General features: G+C 40.6%; 1 protein-coding gene across 5 annotated transcripts in view; it reads left to right on the forward strand.

Moving 5' to 3' along the window:
• The window catches only part of CEP128 (centrosomal protein 128), a 186,678-nt gene that overhangs the window by 145,692 nt on the left and 17,294 nt on the right, over nucleotides 1-23,692 (forward strand). For 4 of the 5 annotated variants that reach the window (XM_053377864.1, XM_053377872.1, XM_053377836.1 and 1 more), the window contains 2 exons: nucleotides 9,932-9,955; nucleotides 22,350-22,427. In XM_053377864.1, coding sequence (XP_053233839.1) covers nucleotides 9,932-9,955; nucleotides 22,350-22,427 — 102 coding nt within the window. The remainder of the gene's footprint in view (nucleotides 1-9,931; nucleotides 9,956-22,349; nucleotides 22,428-23,692) is intronic. The other variant, XM_053377845.1, reaches the window with a different exon arrangement.

The raw sequence follows: 23,692 nt of genomic DNA on the forward strand, positions 1-23,692 counted from the left end.
AGAAGGGACCAGCAGGGAGAGAGAGAACACTTCCTTTGGGGAAGGAAATCGGTGTGACACCAGGAAGAAAGGGGAACAGGGAAGGACTTCGGAGAGATGGCTCCAAGACTCTTCCACAGAGACCAGCGGGAGAGCCCAGGACCTCCGCTGGCCACGCCCACTCTGCGCAGAAGACTTCCGCGCAGGGAGGCTAGGCGGAGACTTGGCGTCAAAGAGCTTTTATGTTGTAAGTTCAGGAAACGCCCACTGACGGATTCTGCCAGTGACTGACACAGCCACGGAGAAAGGGCTGTCCAGCCAGGGAAAGGTTTAGCCAGACAACGTTGCCTAGAGCAGCAGCCCCCTTACGCACGAGCAACCCCCAATTCCCTTTACAGTACCGCTCCGGCGGGAAGTAAACAGCATTTCCGTTGCTGCTCTGGTTTCACCAGAAGCGTCTTAGTCATGCTGGCCACATGATCTGGAAAAACTGTCTGTGGACAAACGTCGGCTTCCTCGGCCAGTAAAGCGAGATGAGCACAGCAACCCCAGAGTCGTTCACGACTGGACTTAACTGTCAGGGGTCCTTTACCTTTTTTTAAATGAATGTATGTAGCTTAAAAGGAGCAGGGGGACATGACTGACTAAAATAATTGTTTAAAAAGTTAAAAAAATAGTCTCAAAGCAGTTTAAAACATCATCATTTAAAATATCAGCAGGCACCTGGTATTTTAAAGGCAATGCCAGCAATGTACATTGAAAGAGTTGTTAAGTATATTGAGTTGGTAAGTGATGGCACTTATTGCAGCTAGGCCAGAATTGTGGCTTGGAAAAAGTAAGGCTTGTCTGCCCACCCAAAAGTGAGCAGTGATGGCTCCAGAAAGGGTTCCTTCAGAAAGGCAGCAACACCAGCAAAGGTCCTGTCCCTACTCACTGCAGCACGCCACCAAGTTGAATGCAGGCCCCAAAGCCATGGATGGCAGCCTAGTAGAGGCTGAAGAAACTTCCTGTTTCTCCTGCCTGTCTGGAACGGCAGATGTAAGGGGGTTTTCAGACACAAAGTAATGGGTGGTTGATGGTTCTCAAGTTGTTCAGGCCTGTACTACATTGAAGCGTCTTCCATGTAGGCATTTGTGTGAATCCCATGTGTAGAACACCTGTCATTGCTGCATGTATGCCTATGAGGAAGCCACAATTGGCCGGCCTTCCCTGCAGATGTATACTTTAATTAGAATCGTCATTCCCCAGCTACAGACTTGTGCAATCATCCCACTTGATGATCTCTTTGCGGGATTCATTCACGTTCCTATGCAGACATTCCTTTCATAAAGGAATTTAGTCATGTGCAAAGCAGCCCGGTTCCTTGACATTTTGCACACCAAATGGTGTTTCTGTTCCAGGTTATGAGGTTTGACATGACAGTGTAATGAGAATTCCCTCTCAAAATGTGAAGGAAGAGTTTACTATCCCATTTTAAGATGACTGCTTGCTAATAGTCTGGGTGAGCAATTGATCTTTCTTCAATGGGAATTAATAGGAGATTTTTCCTCAGTGGATAATCAACCATTGGGTGGGATCTGAGATCATATTGTGTGTGTACATGGAAGCGAGGAGAAGCAGTTTTCAGTTTGAACATAGCAGACAGAGTACTGTGATTTTTAGTAGCTCTTGGTTAGAGTTTGACCATCCTTGGGGTACAGTTTCTATTTTGGGATCCAATATGGGAGAAAGTAAATCTGGTACACATTCCTGCTACTCCAAATTTAGACCACAAAACTAATTAGAGGAAATGTGCCATTTAGTGGGAAGATCACAGGTAATTGTTAAGTTCCCCCATTTCTGTGACCCAAGGAAACAACCAGTATGGGGTTTTTTTGGTCTGGAAACATCTTAGAAGGTAATGTGGGGCTTCCGGAGGTGGCGCCAACAGCAATGGCGGTCTCCTTCTGATCCTGGAGGGGGAAGCTCCGCGGAAACGGGTCGTCCGCTACGGCGAAGCGGAGACCCTCGTGAAAAAATCGCAGACAGAAGAAGCCTGCGACCGTGGGACTCAGCGGGCACCGTTAGCGCCCCCCGAATTTGCGAAGGGACCTCGCAAGGGGTTCCGGAGCATAACGGGAGTTTGGCGCGGTGCTGTGAGTCGATCGCTCTTTCCGTGGGGTGAAGCCGCAAAGCTGTTGCCGGAGAGCGCCGACCTTTTTCCTGTGACCATTCGGCTGTCAAACAACTACCCGTGAGTAGGTGAAGTTTTATGAATTTGGGACTAAAGAAAAAAGTCTGAATTTGACACTGAACCGGGAAGGTACAACCAGGAAGTCCGCTTCCCGGATTTGTTTAAGATTTCAAAGCAAAGACTCTCAAAGCTAATGTTTTGGAGAGTGGAATTGTTAAAGTCTAAATCTGAGCATCAAAGAGAAGAATTCACCCCCAAGTAAAGAGAGGGGGGAAGAAAATAAATTGATCGTTTCCCTTTCATCTGTGGAGTGGGAAAAAAAAGGAAATTATTGAACTCCCGGTAACGGGCTGTCAGGCTGCTTAGAAACTACTACATTGCTACATTGAAACTTGCACTATTGAGAGACATTGTAACTTTGGTAAGATCAACTTGCAAAAAGTGACGTTCCTTGAAGGTTTTCCTATGATCTAAAACTGTTGCTAGTTTTTTAAGGGACACTTTGGAAAGTTGGAAAAAGATTTGTAAATTGTAACTCTAATGGCGGATATAGTGTCCCCCTAGAGGAACATTGAGACTGTGCATTCACTGGGGGAATTTTCCATTCTTGGCTTCGGGGATTTTCCACGGGAAGAACTGACCGTGGGATTGACCTTGATTCACAGACAGAAGTGGGATGACTGGCAGGACGACAAGGTCAGCTAAGATTAAAACACAGCAGCCTAGTATAATTTCTCAGCATCGCAGATCATCTGTTCCTGACCTTCCTGTGACACAGGAGGAAGACTTTGACAAAACTAGGCCTAAAGGAATGGCTTCAGGAGAGGATTTTACCTCGGTGTTAAATAAAATCTATGAAAAATTGGAAGGCCTAAGCAAGCAAGTTACTGAACAATCAACTAAAATTGACCAAAACACTGCTAGTATTAACAACTTGAGCCACAAGATGTTGGACATAACATTATGTTTGCTGACTGGGAACAGTTGTGGACCACAGGTATGAAATTCACGGCATGTAATGCCTTAAGAGAGAATATTATGAAAATGATATATAGGTGGTACATGACCCCAGTCAAGCTTGCAAAAATTTATCATCTGCCCGACAATAAATGTTGGAAATGTAAAGAGATTGAAGGTACTTTCTTTCACCTCTGGTGGACATGCCCAAGGATTAAGGCTTTCTGGGAAATGATATATAATGAAATGAAAAAGGTGTTTAAGTACACTTTCTTGAAGAAACCAGAGGCCTTTCTGCTGGGCATAGTCGGTCAATTGGTGTTAAAGAAGGATAGAACTTTCTTTATGTACGCCACAGCAGCAGCAAGAATACTCATCGCAAAGTATTGCAAGACACAAGATCTACCCACCTTGGAAGAATGGCAGATGCAAGTAATCGATTACATGGAGATGGCAGAAATGACTGGCAGAATCCGGGACCAGGGAGAAGAGTCGGTGGAAGAGGATTGGAAGAAATTTAAAGATTACCTTCAAAAATATTGCAAAATTTATGAATGCTAAGATGATGTTGGATTTAAAGATAATGTGGCATTAGTGATTAAGTTATGGAATATGTAACAATGAACTAAAAAGGGATGAAAGATTGGAGATATATTATGTTAAGCTATATAATTAATAATGAGAATTGAAAGAGGGTAGGGATTTGCTGAATTTGATTGAATAAATGGGAACACAAAAAAGGGAGGTGTGAGGAAGTCAAGAACCAGGGCTAAACAAATATAGAGTTAAAAATTGGTTTTTTTTCTTTCTTGTTTATGTTTTTTCATTATCTTTTTTTGTATTGTTTTATTGTGTATTCTTTGTTTATTCTTTGTGTAACTTTGTTATTTTTCTTTTTTCTTTTTATGATGTATGTATTCATATGCTTTTTTGTAAAACTTTAATAAATATTTTATAAAGAAAAAGAAGGTAATGTGGAAGATCTTTGATTTAATTTGCACCTGAAATGCACAATCATTCTTATTTGTTTAGCTGTACATGCCCCACGATGCTCAGAGGCCATAGCCATAGTAAAAAAAAAAATATTCCTGCTTCTAAACTTGCTCAGTCTTCACAGTTGAGCTGCTGGAATTTGGAGTTAATTAACCTTTACCCTTCGTCTCCTTTGTCCTTTCATGCATGTATATGTTTCAGCTCCTTTATATGCTGAATAGTATACAAGGCAGTTATATACTGCATACTTATATACATGGATTTATCCATCTCCACAAGTATTAGGAGTGGGCAATTCACCTGGTTTTGACGGTTCAGACTGACAGTGTGGTTTGGATCTGAGCCCTTCTTTGGTTCAATTTCTGGTGACTTCTCAATTGCCTATAATGGAAGAATCAATCACCAATAACCTTTGCTTTTTTTGCAAAAGCAAATGGAATAGGTAAGCATAATACATAATCTTTCTGAATGGGTGAAGCTTACAGATCTTAGACAAATGGGTGCAGGGCTTCTTGAAATATTGAGGCTTCTTTTAAAATGGTAGGGGAGCAGGAAAATCCCTTTCTTGTAGTTTTATGGGTAATGTATTATATGTATTATACATATTCATATACATTAATATATATATATATACACATAGAATACTGCTTAGTGCAAAATATTAAACTCTACCTGTTCAGAGCACCAAAGCCCTAGTATTTCAGGCCCATGCGGGGGCTCCTTCCTTCCTTGTTTTCGGCACCAAGAAACCCCCTGAATCACCATTGCTTTACATTAAAAGGGAACAGCACAGGCGAAAAACAACCTAGATTGTCCAGAGTGATGTTATATACATTTACAAAGAAAGGCCTGGGCACTCCTGATTTGCAATTGTATCGTGATGCATCACATATTTAAAAAGTTGTCCCAATATTACAAGGTAATAAAGAGAGAATTTGGATAGCAAAGGAAATTCCTGGGGAACCAATGCAACATTTGAGAGGTTTTCCTTATCTAAGAAACTCCCACCCACCCATGGATTCAGTGGACAACTCTCTTTTTAAAAAAGTTTTAACAACACTGAAAAAAAATAGTCAAAGAATTATTACCTTGTGTTGTGTTGTTGTTTAGTCATTTAGTCGTGTCCGACTCTTTGTGACCCCATGGACCAGAGCATGCCAGGCACCCCTGTCTTCAGGAGTGCCTGGCGTGCCTGCATGCACACGAAAGCTCATACCAATAACAAACTTAGTTGGTCTCTAAGGTGCTACTGGAAGGAATTTTTTTTATTTTGATATTCCTGTTCTCTCCTCACTTCTGGATCAGGCTAAAGGCCCATCTAGTCCAACATCCTATTCCCACAGTGGCCAATCATATGCCTATGGAAATGCATGAGAATGTAGACTTTCATACACACACACACACACACACACACACACACACACCTGCTAAATGGTTCCATTATACACAAACCTTTGTAGACTAGAACCCACATTATACTGCATCATAACCATCATTATCATTAATTTGTGAAGCACTTTTCGTATATAAGTCCCAAGGGGATTTACAGACACCCTAAAAAGCAACTGAAATGATTTTTAAAACAGCACAAGAACAACTGAGTACAGGTTTGAAAACCGCACAGGAAGGAGCACCCTAAGGCAGAAATCTTTTCATCTAGCTGGGTAAAACATACATACATACCGTATTTTTCGCTTTATAACACGCACCCGACCATAACACGCACGTAGTTTTTAGAGGAGGAAAATCCGTAGGCATGCCACCCGTAGGCATTTCCTCCATAACACGCACAGACATTTCCCCTTACTTTCTAGGAGGAAAAAAGTGAGTGTTATGGTGCAAAAAATACGGTAAATACTGAGGGAGAGAGGGAAAGAAGTGGTAAGCAATGTCCATGAAATGTAAGAGGCAGTAGTAAATCTACAGAGCCAAAATGTAGAAAACATGACATCAATACAGTTTTATGGCACATTGAAGATTTAACAGATTTAATGAAGCGATCCTGCAGTCCCACTTATCTGGGAGTAAGCCCCATTGAACTCAATGGGGCTTACTTTTCAGCATACAAATATAGGACTGCACTGTGAATCTGTTAGTCATTAAGTTGCCATAAGACTCTCACTGGATGTAGAGGTTTTACTGAATCTCCTGCACACAAAAACAAAGAGAAACTTAATGCTCCCTTCCACAATTTTGCTTCCTTTTATTAGAAACCTCCCTGCCCAAAAGGAAATACTTGGTTTACCTCTGTGTATTAAACTGGCTAAACTATGCATTTAGTGGATAATCAGGAAAGTGACCTTTTTAACTTCATCTCTCTAACCTAAATGCAAAGGCCTGGAATCATTCTAAAAAAGGTATGTGACTCAGTGGCTGAATGACTGTGGCATATTGAGTTGCATATAAACGGATACCAACCCACTTGACACGTTCCATGGTGGCCCACTCTGTAGGAAGGACATTTATGACCGGCGAGCAGTGTGTAAATCTGCCACCTGTTCTCTTTGCAATATGAAGCATGGCTCAGTTCAACACTTCCTGCCAAAGCATCCTGTGAAAGGAAGGTGAATCCACAGTAGACTTAAGGCTACTAATATTAGGTATAGAGACTTTCTTTTACACTTAATCTTTACTCCTTAATCTTTGCTTGATAAACAGATCTGACTTATCAAGGAACCAGGAGCATGAATTCTAAGAAAACTGATGCAAATTAAGGACATGTTGATGATGATAACGATAATCATCTTAAATAAATTTTACCTTTTTGAGCTTTTCTATTTGTGAATTTGTTATTATTTTGTGAAACTTGCTACCTTTTATACAACACCGTGCAATACAGGTTATGTATTAGGGTTGCCATATTTCAAAAAGTAAAAACCAGGACACCCCCTTTTTTTTAAGGAAGACCCCAAAATTGTTGAGTGTTTCTGTACAAAAACGCGAAAAAACAAAAAAATTCAATTGACTTGACTAAGAACCAGGACAAAGCACTGCCTTTCAGATATGCCCTCCAAGTCATCAATTTCGCCTTTGAAATCCCTGTAATGTCAGAGAAAATCTGGACGCATGGCGGCCCTAAATTCTAAATGCACATATCCAAAATGAAGTTTAAGATCTGTTCTTCTCCAGAGCCATTAGTCACTCAGGTCCTTCTTTCTTTCCAAGTGTGTGAGCTGCTTTGTATGTTGTCTTTTGAAGACCCACAAATTGGATTACCTTGGGACATATACCAGGCGGAAGTCCAAGGCACTTGAATCCAATTCACACCAAACGCTCTGCCAACGATTCCTCTTTGTCTTTGGTCACGTGATGACTCTTGCAACCACAACATACAAAGAAGTTCACAGAACGTCTATAAATGAAAGCGATCTGTGAAGGAACGTTTATAATTTCTCCTCCTCCGCCTCCTTTTTATGGTCATTTTTACAGTTCCAGAACAAAATTACCACGGGCCTGCTAGGCCTCCAAATGAATGTTCTGAGCTGTAGTGGGTGATGGTAGAAATGTATTAACAGAATGAATGATAAAAGGAGGATGGGGTGGAAATGTCATCCTTTCTTCACAACGGAAGTGAGTGAATTTAATGGAATGGTAGCAAACCTAAAAGAAAGAAACACATTGCAGGGGGTTGGAGTCCCTTACGACTCTACAACTCTATGGTTCTAAGTGCTCAGGTACACAGGGCACGAGGTCACTGATTTTGATCTGTGTGCTGGGGAAAAGAGAGAGATGAGATTTTAGTAGCAGGAGGTAAAATTCATATCAAGTATCAAAAGCCTGCTACATTTAAGAATAAATTGCCAAGCAATGTATTTTTTAATAGCATCTGTTGAGATTATTTTCTTTTTTATAGCAGTATTATTAAATAGCTCCCACCCTTTTTAAGCAAAGTGGTTTCTGCTTTTGGCATGCAAACATTGAACATATGCCTGTTGTTTATAACAATAACCATTCTATATCCCTATGCAGGCATAATGTTTTATAGTGCTTGTCTTTTATCTCATTAGCTAAGTGTTGCATCTAAATTCCTAAATCCTAAATCCTGAGGTTTTTCCAGCTAGATAAATGGTTCTGCCCCATGAGTGCCTATTTTATATAGTCTTGTTTTATTTTTAATGTATCTGCTTTTTTGTGTTTATAACTGTTTTTGTTGCATATCGCCTTGAGACAATTGTATAGAAGGCAATTAATAAGTGGTTGTGATTGTTGTTTTCGTCGTCATCATCCTTAATGGTCAATGATTGGCCAAGCCAAGGTGGGATTTTTCTAAAATACAGGGATCAAACCTGCAGCCATGGCGTTATCAGCACCATGCTGTAACCAGGCTCATCTTCCAAAAGAAATTGGCTATACTATTGACACAGTTACATAATGTGTGGAATGTATAATGTTTTCCCAGATTATTCACTATTTCATGCAGTAGGCTTCTTGAGACCCATTTGGTTTTTCCCAAGCAACTTCATCACCACACATTTCAGGGCCAAGGATCTATTGTTAAGCCACTTCCTCTTGCACGAAGCTTCTCTGTGCACCGTTTCCAACTTGTCTTTCTGTTTCCATTCCATTTGAACAGTAGCATGTTAAATATTTCTTACAGGGTAATCCTCAGCATATTGTCTCAGAAATAAGTCCCATGACTACCTAGTCAGTGTGTCTTAGGACTGCAGCTTTAGATAACCCCATATGCAAAAGTCTCCCTCCCTCTTAACAGCAGACTCACTTGGTGAGTGGCTGAACTCTAGTCAAAACAGGATTGTTGGGAAGCAAGAAAGAGGGTATCCATGCAATCACGGGGACCCCAAAGGAAAGAAATGGAAGGCATAAAGTAAGAATACTCCATATAGTCCAACGAGAACAGTAGCTACGGAATGTTTAATATGGGAATGGAGTGGGGGAATATAATGCCATTCTTGCGCCTCTTTTTGCAAGAATGCTTTGTCATCATCATCCTTAATGGTTAATGATTTGTCAAGCCAAGGTGGGGTTTTTCTAAAATAACTTTAGAATGCATGATCTACATTAACTGTGCACTATTCAAACCACAATTAAAATAGCTTCCCATTTTTCTAGTTTCTTTGTAGCTGCAAGATGATAAACAAGACTTGCCATGCCTCTCTCTAAACATATCCTCCAAGGTCCTGACTTACCGTGGGCTTTCAGGATTTCAGTTTGGGTTAAGGCAGCAAACCATTGTTAAAAGTTATTGTCAAATATAATGCTAAATTATAGTTTAGTAAACAGAAGACCTCGGTGAGCCTTTGTCTCTCAAGCTCTTTTCTCCTCCCCTTGCATGGCTGTGAGGAAGCAAACAGAAGCATCCTTTTTGTGACCATGAATTAACTGTGGTTTTTCTTTAGTCCAGCAAGCTGAGGTTAGTTTAAACTATGGTCATTTGGAACAATCCAGGATCACAAAACAGTTTGAACTTGGCTTGTTTACAATAAACCATAATTTAAACTAGCCACAGTTTGTTGTTGTTGAACATGACAACAAACTGGGGGATCAAAAATCATTGTAATTAACGCAGCAAGTTAGTTTATGATTGTATGTGAGTGCTTGTAATCTCATGACTATTCTGGAGGATGGGAGAGTATCAGACCATAAGGCTTTCCTGAGCTTTTTCATGTAGTACCACCATAGAATATTTACATTACAAGCAAAAACAAAGCAACAAACACTGACTTTGCTGTACAATGTAAAGGAGAGTCCTGTAGGGCTATCTATTGCTTTAATATATATACAGAGTATTTCGCAGGTGTGTTTATGTATGCTCAAATTTCTTGAGATTCTTTTCTTTATAATTTATTTTAATGTTTTCCTTATTTTCAGGAACGAATAACAGCACTGGAAACGGTGAGTTCCGTCCATTCTCTTTATTACAAATCTATTGCAGTTCTCACGCAGGAATTTATACCGGATTTTTTTTCTTCTAAGAAAATAGGTCTGGGATATTTAAAAGTAATTTTTCTAAACTATAAATCAACTCCTTAGAGGTTCTTGTTTGCCAGTTGGCTGTGATAAGCCAAATAAAATGTAAAAAGGCACAGTACATCCACATGAGGTCACTTAATATGGAAATGTGTTGGTAAAGTCAACCATATTTTATAGGTCAACTGGAAGTAAAAATTAGACAACAATTCAAATTTGTTTTTACTCGAAAATGACAAGTGTGCCTAAGTTTTAGTTTTACCAGGAATTAAATAGCATTGCCACAGGGAAGCTGAAGTCATCGAGTGAATTAAAATTTTAGAGCTTGAAGACACAACTTTGTCAACAAATGTGCTATTTACTTGTTTTGCAATTCTATCCAGGGGACAAATTATGGCATTGCTCCAGTAATCCTGCAGGGCCTTTCGGACTGCATGCAGAATGAAAAGGAACATGTATGTGTGTTTGTGTGTATTGGTCTGCGATGTTGTACTTAAGTTGGACGTAGTTATTTATTTCATTAGGGAACTTCATCAAAATAAGTCCCAGGGCGGTTTACAACATTAAGCAGACAATTAAAAAAAAAGTTAAAATAGAAAATCTACAAGTAAACAAACTAAATAAAAAATCTCAAAGACCCTCAAGACCAGTAAAACAGTAAAACAGCAGCCATTCATAAACATTAAATTACATTCCTCCAAACGCTTGAGTAACCAAATGTGTCTTGACACAGGAGTAATAATAATAATAATAATAATAATAATAATAATTTTTTTATTTATACCCCACCCTCCCCAGCCAAGGCCGGGCTCAGAGCGGCTTACAAGCAATAATACAAACAAGTTGAATGATTACAACTTAAAAACAAAATTAAAATACAACATTAAAACAAAATGTAGCCTCAACGCAGGAGGAGAAGGAAATAAAAAAAAGAAAGAGAGGGAGGGAGGGAAGGAATCAAATTGGCTCCAAGCCAAAGGCCAGGCGGAACAACTCTGTCCTACAGGCCCTGCGGAAAGAAATCAGATCCTGCAGGGCCCTGGTCTCATGAGGCAGAGCGTTCCACCAGGCCAGAGCCAGAGTTGAAAAGCAGCACCTTAAATCTGACCCTGTACTCTACCGGGAGCCAGTGCAGTTTGAAAAGCACTGGGTGAATATGCTCCCATGGCAGAGACCCCATGAGGAGCCTCGCTGCAGCATTCTGCACCCGCTGGAGTTTCTGGGACAGCTTCAAGGGCAGCCCCGCGTAGAAACCCAAATACTGGAGTGGCCTCTGGGGGAAAGAATCCCATCGTCAAGGGAACATGACTGAGAAGGCCTCATCCCAGGTCAGCTGACATGGGGAGAGACACTCCATCAAGTACTTGGGTCCCAACATATTTAGAGCTTTAAATGTCAACACTAGCTCCTTATATTAGGTCTGGTAACATACAGGCAGCCAGTGCAGATCGGATTAGTGTTTTTGTTTATAGGTTTAGAACAGTTGGCAGGTTTGTCACTGGTATGCACAGCTGTGCTTCTACCACACCTCACAGCAGCCTTTGGGAATACTCTGTGAGTTTGATTGACATTTGCAAAGACTCTTGGATCCTGCAAGCATTACTTCTTTATGCTTTTAACAAATTCCTCCCTCTAGAGAACTTGCATTCTCTATGCAATCCAACTGCTAGGTGAAGGACCAGCTATTTTTCCAGCAAAATAAATTATTGAATAAAGGTCACCCGGAAGACGAGAATCACAAATTATGGCAAGTAGTTATCCCACTTTCCTACTAAAATTATCTGGAGTAGTATACAAGAGAATAAAACCATATAACATAATAAATAAAAAGTGTAAATACAACTAAAAGCAAGAACTGGAAACATGATGCAACCAACACTTAAAAATGAAACAAAGAAAGTAACAGCAGCAAGGATAAAAAGATGTTGCACCTTGAAAACTAGTAACAATAAAACCAGGCGTTACATATTGTGTTGTTGTTTAGTCGTTTAGTCGTGTCCGACTCTTCGTGACCCCATGGACCAGAGCACGCCAGGCACCTCTGTCCTCCACTACCTCCCGCAGTTTGGTCAAACTCATGCTGGTAACCTCGAAAACACTATCCAACCATCTCGTCCTCTGTCGCCCCCTTCTCCTTGTGCCCTCCATCTTTCCCAGCATCAGTGTCTTCTCCAGTGAGTCTTCTCTTCTCATGAGGTGGCCAAAGTACTGGAGCCTCAGCTTCACGATCTGTCCTTCCAGTGAGCACTCAGGGCTGATTTCCTTAAGAATGGATGCGTTTGATCTTCTTGCAGTCCATGGGACTCTCAAGAGTCTTCTCCAGCACCATAATTCAAAAGCATCAATTATTCGTTGATCAGCCTTCTTTATGGTCCAGCTCTCACTTCCATACATCACTACTGGGAAAACCATGGCTTTAACTATACGGACCTTTGTTGTCAAGGTGACGTCTCTGCTTCTCAAGATGCTATCTAGGCCTGTCATTGCCCTTCTCCCAAGAAGCAGGCGTCTTTTAACTCCTTAAAAATGAACACGTCTTCAGTATCTTGCAAAAGGAACAACATTCAAGAGTCCCAGCACCAGGACAGAAAAGACCTTGTCTCTCATTCTCACTCCCCAAATATCCCAGGGTGGTATTGAGAGGCCTCTAACATTAATTTGGATTCCTAGGCAGGCCCTAAGATGTTTAAAACTCTAAAGCCTAGAACCAGCTCTTTGAGTTGAGCCACAGTCACATATATTTTCCCCACACTGTTTGTGATTACCAAATAAAAATATTATTAGACCCCAAAATGGCAATTTGCCAGTGAAGGATTATGATGGGGGGGGCGCTTATGAATGGCAAGAAAATCCTTACCAGAGCTTATGCTTGCTACATGACTAATGGTTCCATCTCCAGCATCCTGTGATACAATCACCTTCCTAAAGCCTTCCTTGCCTGAGTTAAAGAATGGCCAGGTGAGCCACATCATATACAGTTATCCAGTCGTATTTTCTTGTAGCAGCTTGGGTTAATGGTCTCTTTTGCTAAAACAAATGTTCTGCACTAATGGTCTAGTGGGCACCTTTTGATAATCTGTTGTGGGTGGACAGCTCAAGATAGCACTATTGCTTCCATCCCTTCAGATATTTCTATAGGACAAGACACTGCTCCACATAAGCATTTACTGAACTTAACCACAGGTGGATTGGGAATCTGGAAGGGGGGGGGGCATAAAGCATTCATTCACACATGGAAAAGAAGGCATGCATTTAATATTATTAAAATGTATTCTAAAGACATCTGGAGTCTAGACTGAAAAGTTCAGTTATTCTGGCATGCAGGTTTCTCCTTATATTTCAGTTATTTCAGTGCCAAAAAATGCTTGTTTTAAAATTTATGGTGATTTACCCCCAACAAAAGAGTTATTTTCTAAAGGTACTGTTTGTTTTATTTTCTTGATGGCAGTTAATACTGATGCACACAACCTTTTGAACAATAGCATGAAAGTTACCCAATCTATGTACCCAGTTCTTCTGGCTGGGTTATTGGTTATGTTATTAGAACCTTAGCTCCTGGCCTCTACTCATTTTTTGAGTGTTAAGATTTCACTAGCCATCTGTTGGGAAAGGGGAGCAGGGGACTGGGTCCAGCCATTCCTTGCCAGATTGGCAGAATCCAAGCTGTTTCAAGAGGACTTTAAAAGCCCAACGGGATCTGCACTCTTTATTGGAACCAAGGCTATTATTTCCTCCCCTTCATTCCATTTTCTTTTCACCTCTTTCTCTCCCACCTTTGGAAGAGGGATTTCCTGTTAGCTTACATGTTATGAATGATAAAGATAATACTAGTCAATTGATCAGTATCACTAAATTTTGCGAGTCCCTTTGGCCAAACAAGTAAGTTGCCCAAGTTGATGTTGATAAAGGCAGTGCTTTTTTTCTGGGGGGATGCAGTGGTACGCATACCCCTAAACATATTGTGAATCTAAGTTTGGCCTCATTGAGGGGCAGTATTTAAATGAGAGTACCCCTAAACATTTTTTTTTTAGAAAAAAAACACTGGGTAAAGGTAATGGCCATTTAAATTTTATCTGGAAGCTGACCTGAGCAAATTTAATAAGTGAAGCGCTTGTTTTTCTCTTTGTTGCAATAATTTTCATTTTCCAGAAAAGAAGAGAAATGCATGCATATATATTGTATCTGACAGATAGGCAGTTAAAAATGTATATGTTTGTAATATATTTCAATAGTTAATAAAAATATGCATAACGGATATTAAATCACAAAACATGTCTTTCTAGCAACAACTATTTACAATATATGTTCCAGTAACTAATAAACATGTTCCATTTCCTTCCTAAGTCTTGTGCTGGATATTTTCTATTGCATCTGCATATTATTATCCAGTTTCTTGATTTCTACAACATGATCTGCATACATAATTAATTAGATGCAATGAAACCCAGCTTCAATTCCATCATTTTCTTTTTCATGTCTTGCTTCAAATTTTGCAACTTCCTTACAAATTCTGTGTATTCATTCCTAAAGGTTCTTTTCTTTTAGATAACATTTTCAGGCATGTTTGCCCATTCTGACGGGATTAATTTTATAAGGATAGATGCAGTGGTTTTCACACAAGGCAGCCTTCATCATGGGGGGGGGGGCAATTTGCGTGCTCCTCGGCAAGAAATCTGCCAAATTACAAACAAATATTTGGGGAGGGGGTGTTGTACTAGGTACCTTTAAGGTTGATTGTGGGGGGAGATAAAAGGGACTCACTTCCCTCCCGGTGGTTTTGTTTGTGACCACTGAGTTGATGGCATTCTGTAGGTGCTGCAAGAAAAGTGTTTTGATTTGAGGAGTAGGCTGTTATCTGCACTTAAAACTTCTGTCTCATGAACCTATACAGTGGTACCTTGGTTCTCAAATGCCTTGCTACTCAAACAACTTGGAACCCAAACACTGCAAACCCAGAAGTAAGTGTTCTGGTTTGGGAACTTTTTTCAGAAGCCGAATGTGCTCCGTTTTGAGTGTTATGCTTCCGATTTAAGTGTCACACTTCCGTCTGTTTTTGCTATTTATTTTGCATTTTTGTTTTTGTGGCTCTTTCTTGTTGTTTTTGTGACTGTGTGGAACCCAGTTCAACTATTGATTGATTGATTGATTGACTGATTGATTGATTGTGTGACCACAGTACATTGTCTATTGCTTTCATTTTATGTATCAATGGTCTCGTTAGATAGTACAATTCATATTGAATTGGTGTTTTAGGGGTTGTTTTTAAAAGTCTGGAACAGATTAATCTGTTTTGTATTACTTTCTATGAGAAAGCGTGCCTTGGTTTTGGAATGCTTTGGTTTTGGAATGGACTTCTGAAACAGATTAAGTTTGGGAACCAAGGTACCACTGTACTTTGCCCATCCAAACCTTCCACAGCCTAAGCTGCTTCTGGGGGTTGATGGGTAGCTTGAGAGAGGGGGATACTACATTCTGTCTGCCCTGCATGTCCCTTGGCCCTCCTCCCTTACTTCTCTGACGCTTCCCAGAACAAGAGGTACTAGTACGGACTGTGCAAATATATATCCTGAGGCTGGTGGAGGTGTGGTGCCCTGAAAACTTTCCCCTGCCCAGCCCAACTTGCACATTTCCCAGGGGCGTCTGTTTGGCAACTCTTGGAATACTGATTAGATGGATCTTCTGCATCTAACAAGGACTGGGTCCCAGTCTGTACTTGGATGGAAGAATCCAGGGGAACCCTGTGTATGACACCTTGAATTCCATCATGGGGGAAAGGTGAGGTAGAAATGTAATTTATATAATTAGACTACTCTTCCATCTCTAGCATTTGGCTATGAAAATAAATTTGTGAAGCAGGCTACTTTCTCTCCCTGAGGCCCAGTATATTTAGTAGATTCTGGCAGGAACTTTTAATGAATTCATTTGGGCCTGAGTGTAGACGTTTTACATATATCACACAGTTCTTGATGTATAATCGAGCAGTTGCTTCAAAAAAACACACAAAACCTTTTTGGGTCACCTTTAACATTACATCTTATTCAAGCTGTAAGTAACTGCCTGTTCCAGTGCATTACTGTTGCTTTAAATTATGGGCACACTTCTTATGGATTATACCCTGGGGATTTCTTAGTTGGCCTCCAAACCTTCTCTACTTTTTAAAAATACTCACAGCCTACAGATGATCACTTGTATTTAACCAGCTCAGGAGATTGGAGGCTCTTGTTTGTTGTCTGCACACTTACTATGCATTAAATATAAAACCGAGCCTTATGAACAACATAGACAAGCCTAGCTTGTTTTATATTTGTGTTTATCAAATATCAAATATCACTGTGGTTTCAAGACTAAAAATAAAATGCAGCTTCTGACTTTGATTTAGACCTGTCCCTGGGGGACAACAGCCCAGAGCTGCCTATCACTGCAAATGCATCAATATAAGGAGGATTAACTGTTCACATGCTCTTTAAACATCAAAGTGTTTATATGAAGTCATGGAAAATGAGTAATTTGTTTTATCATTCTCTCCGAGAACATAGAACACCTCTTAGAAAGTAAATAATCTTTTATTTTAAGAAAACAAGGGAAGATTAATAGCATTCACTGCCATGATGGAGCAGGGTGCTTTTAACTAAATTACCACCAATGCTGCTTCTATTGGTACAACTGGAACCGTTGCCACTTATCAGCTTCATCAGTGTGCTGTATCAGTGCCCTTTGTTCCCTGTTAAATAATGAGCAGACAGACATGATTGCTCTCTTCAGGATTAGTTGTATGCATTATGGCACATCCTTTGCAGTTTCTGGGAAATAATTAGCGGTACTTAATTGCCCTCTGTGTCAGGTGTTCCCCCCATCCTTTTTAGCACTTTGTTCTGCATGGCTAAACCTATCTCTTTTAATAGAGAAGAGTGCTGTCATTAATGATACAAATATGGCACTTAATCCATATTAAGGAGGTTGCTGTGTGTGCCACTAAATTATTGTTGCACCACTTCCCCGGGTCAGCTAAAAACATGACTTTTTCCTTCTTTTAACGTGCACTTTTGCCCTTTGGTCCTTCTTTTCTTCTTCACGGCAAGCAAAACTCACCTTTTTGCAGATTTGTTTCCGGACACGGTTGTATTTGTGTCCTTCATAACGAGAAGGAATTCTATTCCTGCAGCCTCCTTCAGAATTACCATGCTGTCTTCCAGCTACCTGCTAAGCTAAAGTTTGAACTCACATGCATGCTTTTGTCCGTAGAGAAAGACATGCCAGTGCTGTGGCTGGCGCTGTCATAGTTAATGCGAGGCTGCACACTACATTTCAGCTGCTGGGATCGCATAGCAAAGATCACTGTTCTCGCTTTTCAGCCGGCTTAAATCCTCCTGCCACGAAAGTTCCCAATTGTATATATAATGCTTTAAAAAGTTTTGAAAACCCAGGAATTGTGGACTGTGCAGGGCAGTTCAAGTGTCAGGTCTGAATTTCCCCATTGGCTGCAACACAAACACAGGTTCCCACCTCAATAGCTAAGTTTGCTTAAGCAGCCTCTTTGGGAGCAGAAAATCTTAACCAGAACCTGACGTTTTGATGGATTCGGTTACTTGCCAACTTTCATAATGTAAACCCTTAATGTGTCTCTGACTAAGGGGAAAGGAACAACATTTAAGGGGGAGTGATTCTGTTCAAAGTTGGTAGCTCCTGAGTTTCTTTCACGTGGCAGAATGTCCCTGAAGCATATTGTCCCCTCCAAGATGACTGCTGAGCATTTGGGTTGGTTGTTCTGTTTCACACAGTTAACTTTCCCATCACTTAAAGCTGCAGTGAGAAGCTTGCTGAGAATCTGCTGTCTCTTTTCAGATACCCCTCAACCTTTTCGAGCCCTTACGAAGACCAGGGCTACAAATGGCTCTGGGAAGAAGTAGCAAACCATGCAACTCATCATAAATTAATGGAGTGGAAAATCAAGGCTTTGATGAACATAAGGCCACTATAAATGAAGCATGCAATATGAATGAGTGCAGCTTCTTTGTGGGAGAGGCACAGTGGTGGGCAATTTAATGAGGGAGAGACATGGACAGACACCTCCGAGCAGTTTTTTTTAGCTTTGGAAAGAAAAGTTAAGGAAGGGGCCTTAGGAGAGAGCTCTTAATTGATCATTGCAAGATATTCAACTTGTATATTACAAGTTGTGGCCATATTTTTTAAAAATTTGAATATGCTTTTGATAGACCTAGAGATTTATAGTAGTACTGTAAATCTCTAAGTATATTGATCAGATCAAAGTGTGATACTTCTGTCTTTTTATGTAGACAACAACTACTTATTACAGCTGGTTCATTTTTGCTTGAAAAGATTGGGTGGTATTTAAACAGGTTTTGCACAGAGTAGACCTATTGCAGTTAATGGACCTAACATAGTCTAATAACAATAATAACAATAACAACAACAATAATATATTTATGAGTAAAATAAAAAATATAATATAAAATGTAATTGAATGTCACTCATTATTTTTGTCAACAACGATTTCTGTGCTTGCCCTTTTCATAGTTCTGTTTTACTTGGTTTGGTGGTAGGCTACTTTACACTGATAACAGGTAAAGCCAGGCTTCCTCAGCCTCGGCCCTCCAGATGTTTTTGGCCTACAACTCCCATGATCCCTATTTAGCAGGACCAGTGGTCAGGGATGATGAGAATTGCAGTCTCAAAACACCTGGAGGGCTGAGGTTGAGGAAGCCTGGGTAAAGCTGTTTTGAAAGTGATAGGGTGCACGTCAGAGCTGTAGCTCTGTGCCAGAGTATGGTGTTTGCCTCCTAGGTGGGTCATAAGGAACGGGTTAAATGAGTGTGAAGTGATTGGCCAGTGGAAACAGAGGGGAGGAGTTAGAGTGAGAGGTAGAGTTGTGTGGAAGTCAGTTGAGGGTTGGGAGTTGGAGAAGGAAGAGGGAGGTTAAGTCTGTGAGTTGGTCGAGTTGTGTTGTGAGAGGAACTGTTAGGTGGAGTCAGATAGTTAGTTGGGATAATCAGTTTGAAGTTAGGAACGAATAGGACAGTTAAGGAACTAAGATTAAGGAACTGACAAGAGAACTGAAACCATAAGCTTGTTCATGCCTATAAAATAAACTTGATTATTTGTTAATGTTAACAACTGACTGGACTCCGTGTGTACCCTTGAGAAACGGGTTGTTGGCAGCAAAGAAAGCAATTACAGTGGTGGCACAGGGTCACTAGACCATCAAACGTCCGGGGACCCTGTGTGATCGCGACACAGAGCATCTCTGCCTTGTATGCAGAAGGTCTGCAGCATCCCCAGGTTGGACTGGGAGAGACTCCTGCCTGAAACCCTGGAAAGCCACTGCCAGCCAGTGTAGACAGTAGTGAGCTAGATGGACAAATGGTCTGACTCTGTACAAGGCAGCTTCCTATGTTCCCGGGTCCTACCTGGAAGAACTTATCAGCTGTTTGCACTGCTTTTATTTTGGATTATCTGGTTTGTTTTTTAGGTCAATGCTTTTGCACCCCTCTTCTTGTTGGAACTTGTTTCTATGCATCATGTTCTGTGCGTGTTCCGTCCTGTGACTTACCGTATTTTTCGCTCTATAAGATGCACCAGACCACAAATATTCTGAATCTCAGAAGCCAGAACAGCAAGAGGGGTCGCTGCGCGGTGCTGTTCTGGCCTCTTGCTGTTCTGGCCTCTTGTTGTTCTGGCTTCTGGGATAGCTGTGCAGCCTGCATTCGCTCCATAAGACGCACACACATTTCCCCTTACTTTTAAGGAGGGAAAAAGTGAGTCTTATAGAGCAAAAAATACAGTAATTTTTTAATGTGGCTTAGGAAGTGGCAAGGAGCAGACATTCCTTTTTCATAGAGCTTTTTTGAGGTGGGGAGTGGACTGCAAGTGTTCAGATCCATCTCAGCAAACCAGATGTATAATGCCACATCCCTGCATCCAAGTCCCAGAGTTGCCCCAAGGATGACTTAGATTCAAAGGATTAACAAGTTACCCTACATGGTGGAGGGCTGGGCGTTTATGAGAAAAGCCAATGCAAACTCTAATTGGCTAGAGAAGAGCACAAACTGATATCCCAGCTGAGAAATGGAGGGAGTCAGAGAAAAGCAAACTGAAAAACTTTGTTTTCGGCAGCTGCACAGATCAGAAGGCTTTTGTTTCCAGGCACTTGCAGCAAGGGAAATCTGATGGGGTAGTAAGGGAGAAGAAAGGAAAAAACAAAGAGGCAGAGGTGTCATACAACAGAATCTGCCCCACAGCAGAAATGAGGAAAAGCACTCAAAGCAAAGGCAATGTCTTTGGGTTTTGAAAGAAAAGGTGTGTGTGTGTGTGTGTGTGTGTGTGTGTTGGTGAATGTGGAAAAAGCTTTGCAACAGAACTGATACCCACTGACACCAATATACAGGAAGGAAATCAACAAACTGAAAGTTAAATGCAAAAATTACTGATTGAGAAACAAAACTTTCCAGCATGGTGACTTCAGAGATACCATGGAAATGTCAACATTTCAAAAGATGCAATGAGCCTCCAGAGCCAAAAACATGTAAAGACATAACCCAATATTTAAGTATGTTCCAGACTTAAACATATATATCATACCGTTGTGAATAGCTCACTGTGTTTTGGAATGGTTGTAAATATTTCTACAAAAAAAGGCTGCCGTTAATGAGAAATAAATATCAAATATTGGTTTGCTGGTGATATATGCATTTCTGTTTCTTAGGTTGGGGATTTTAAATACTATAAAATTGCAAATGATGGACATTTGTTAGGTAATGTTAGTTACGTGGATTTGCCTTTCACAGCATACTCACTGCAACATTTTGTTTTAATTATTATGAGCAAAAAACTATTTAAGTCACAACTATCTTAGTTTGAGCAATTTGGAGTCTCACAGCACCTTGGTTTGAAGTCACAAGGGCCTGAGCTTTTAATAAGGTGTTTTTGTATGGCAGGTAGAGAACTATGCTGCAGTACTTGATGCATACTGCTGAGACAGAACAATATTTTACCTGAACTGCAAACCCATCGTTCCACAACCTAACCACTGGAATTAGTGTATCTAGGGAAAGTTTTAGTTTTCAACAATCCAGCAACAATTCATCAATCAGTTGCTGAATGAAGTAGGGGAACACGGAATTCTGCAAAGCATCTTCCTTGTATGTTAATCTAGAAATGAGATATCTGCTATCAGTATTTTTAAAATTGTATCGTGATATTTTGATTTTCTGTCTGGCACCTTATATATGCTGAAAAAAGGTGGGATGATAGATAATTGTTCAAAACATGCATGGGATCTCAAATTCTTGCATCTTTTCATGAGTGTCCAATGGCAGTCCCTCCATCTGTTTTTGACACTGGCTGCTAACATGTTCACATTGTTTTGATGCCATTTCCCTTCCTGTCCTCCATGTCCCCACTGCCATTTATTTATTTATTTATATTTAAAATTATTTATAAACCAATTACTTTTTAAAAAAAGAATCTCTTAAGCGCTGCACAGTATATAATCCTATGGCTGTTGCGACCCACGTCGATGATGCATTCTCTCTGCATTTGATCTGTCTGGTATCAAAGACATTCACAAATAAAATCCTGAGGTTGGCCAGAGCCAATTGTAGATCAAAGAGGGGAAAGACTGGGGGCAAAGGAGGAGGAGGAGGAAAACAGGGCTAAAAAGCAGCAGCAGCAGCAGCCTAGGGAACAAAAGAGTTGCTTGGGGAACCACAAGATGAGCAGTCTGATTTGGCTGTGTGCTGGTGGTACTTGGTACTCCTCCACATGCAGCTGCTGGGTGACCTTGGGCTAGTCACACTTCTCTGAAGTCTCTCAGCCCCACTCACCTCACAGAGTGTTTGTTGTGGGGGAGGAAGGGAAAGGAGAATGTTAGCCGCTTTGAGACTCCTTCGGGTAGTGATAAAGCGGGATATCAAATCCAAACTCTTCTTCTTCTTCTTCTTCTTGGGGTAAGTGATTCACAGTTACTGTAAGAACACTATTTCCACGAGTGGAATAGCTAACAATGAAGCACATGCATAGCGACTACCCAAAAATTTCCAAAGCAAGGTGCCCTTCAATGCTAAGGATCCGCTTCCAATAGTTCTTCCTTCTTTCAGCTCTCTCCTACCTTATTTACATGCATACTTTGTGTGATCGCTCCCCATCTGCTTCCTGGACTGTTGACAACATCCAGCGACCTATGAATTTCAATGCTGGTTTATTCATATAGGTACTTCCTGGATAGGGTGCTTTTGAATAATTATAAGTGTAGTAAATAAATACGACCAAGTTATATGGATATATCTTATCTTCTGTTCTTCAGAGTACTCGAGTGGCTTTGGATCATCTGGAGTCTGTTCCTGAGAAACTGAATCTTTTAGAAGATTTCAGAGATTTTGGAGTGAGAAAATTTTACCATCTCTTTTTTGTTAGAAACTGTTCGGCATTCCCCTGCAGTGGGAAATATATTGCGCTGGAGGCATAAAGTGTAAAGTCTGCTTTGACAACAGACTGTATGTGGAGTTACCCTGATCCTGGTCTGAAAGCTCCAGCTGGTGTAAAATGCTGTAGCTTAGATGGTTGATGGGAATAGACTACTGCCTGCTCATAACTCCTGTGCTTAAAAACTTGCATTGTATTGGTTTTCCATATAGTGCCAGGCCAAGTCAAGGTTCTTTTACATAAGTTACAACTTAACAACTCCAGGATACCTTAAGGACTGCATCCTTATGCGCCTGCTTGATTAATGAAATACTTGGGGAGGTGTCACTTTTAGTGGCCCTCCGTGGCTCAGATGCCCAGGTCATAACCACCAGGAGCTGTGCGTGTGGTATTGTGGGCCCAATTCTGTGGAAGCTTCCCAGCTTGGCGAAGACGTCTTTATTTCAACAGGCATTTGGGCATTTGAAATTAGTTTCTCTCCTTGTATGGTTAACATTAACGGATTTTATCTGTGTTGTAACTTCATTGTACACCGCTTAGAAACCGTGCTCTTAAGCAGTATATGAATGGTTGAAATGCATCAATAAATAGTATTGCTTTTTAACCCTTTATTTTATTGAGATTTCATTAGATTTTGAAGTGTAGGTAAACCTGAATGGCTTACTCTGTGAACCAGGCGAGGTTAACCTGTGGCCCTGCAGATGTTTGACCACAACTCTCATCATTCCTGATTATTGGTCATATTTACTAGGGAGTCCCAACAACATCCATGGGGCCAAACTGCATGCAATCCATGGGGTTCTCCACCCCTGCTGTAAATGAATTCCCTTTCTGCCCCATCACTTTATCCAAATCAAAGAAATCCTTTTCAAGTACAGTACTCTGCCCTGGCTTGAATCCCAGTTCATAATACAGAACTACCTGATAACGGTACAGCAATTTAAAGTTTACTCAAATTAAATAGCTGAGGATTATGTCTTCTCTTTGCCAGAGTTTTTGATCTGTTCACAGTGTTTCAATAAGCCGATATATTTTTTTTAATTAGTGTGGCACCAGCTCTTAGTTGTGTTAATATTTGAAAAGAGGTAGATTTTGTTTGGAAATGATGGCATTCAGTCTCCAAGCACTGCTTCCCAAATGATGAAACACTGGATGCTTGTGGTTTCACAGCTGGCGTTACCTATTGAAAAGCCTGCAAAAACTGCAAAATCAATAGGAAAGGTG

The sequence above is a fragment of the Podarcis raffonei genome, chromosome 1 (assembly GCF_027172205.1).
Source record: "Podarcis raffonei isolate rPodRaf1 chromosome 1, rPodRaf1.pri, whole genome shotgun sequence".
Taxonomy (NCBI): Eukaryota; Metazoa; Chordata; class Lepidosauria; order Squamata; family Lacertidae; genus Podarcis; species Podarcis raffonei.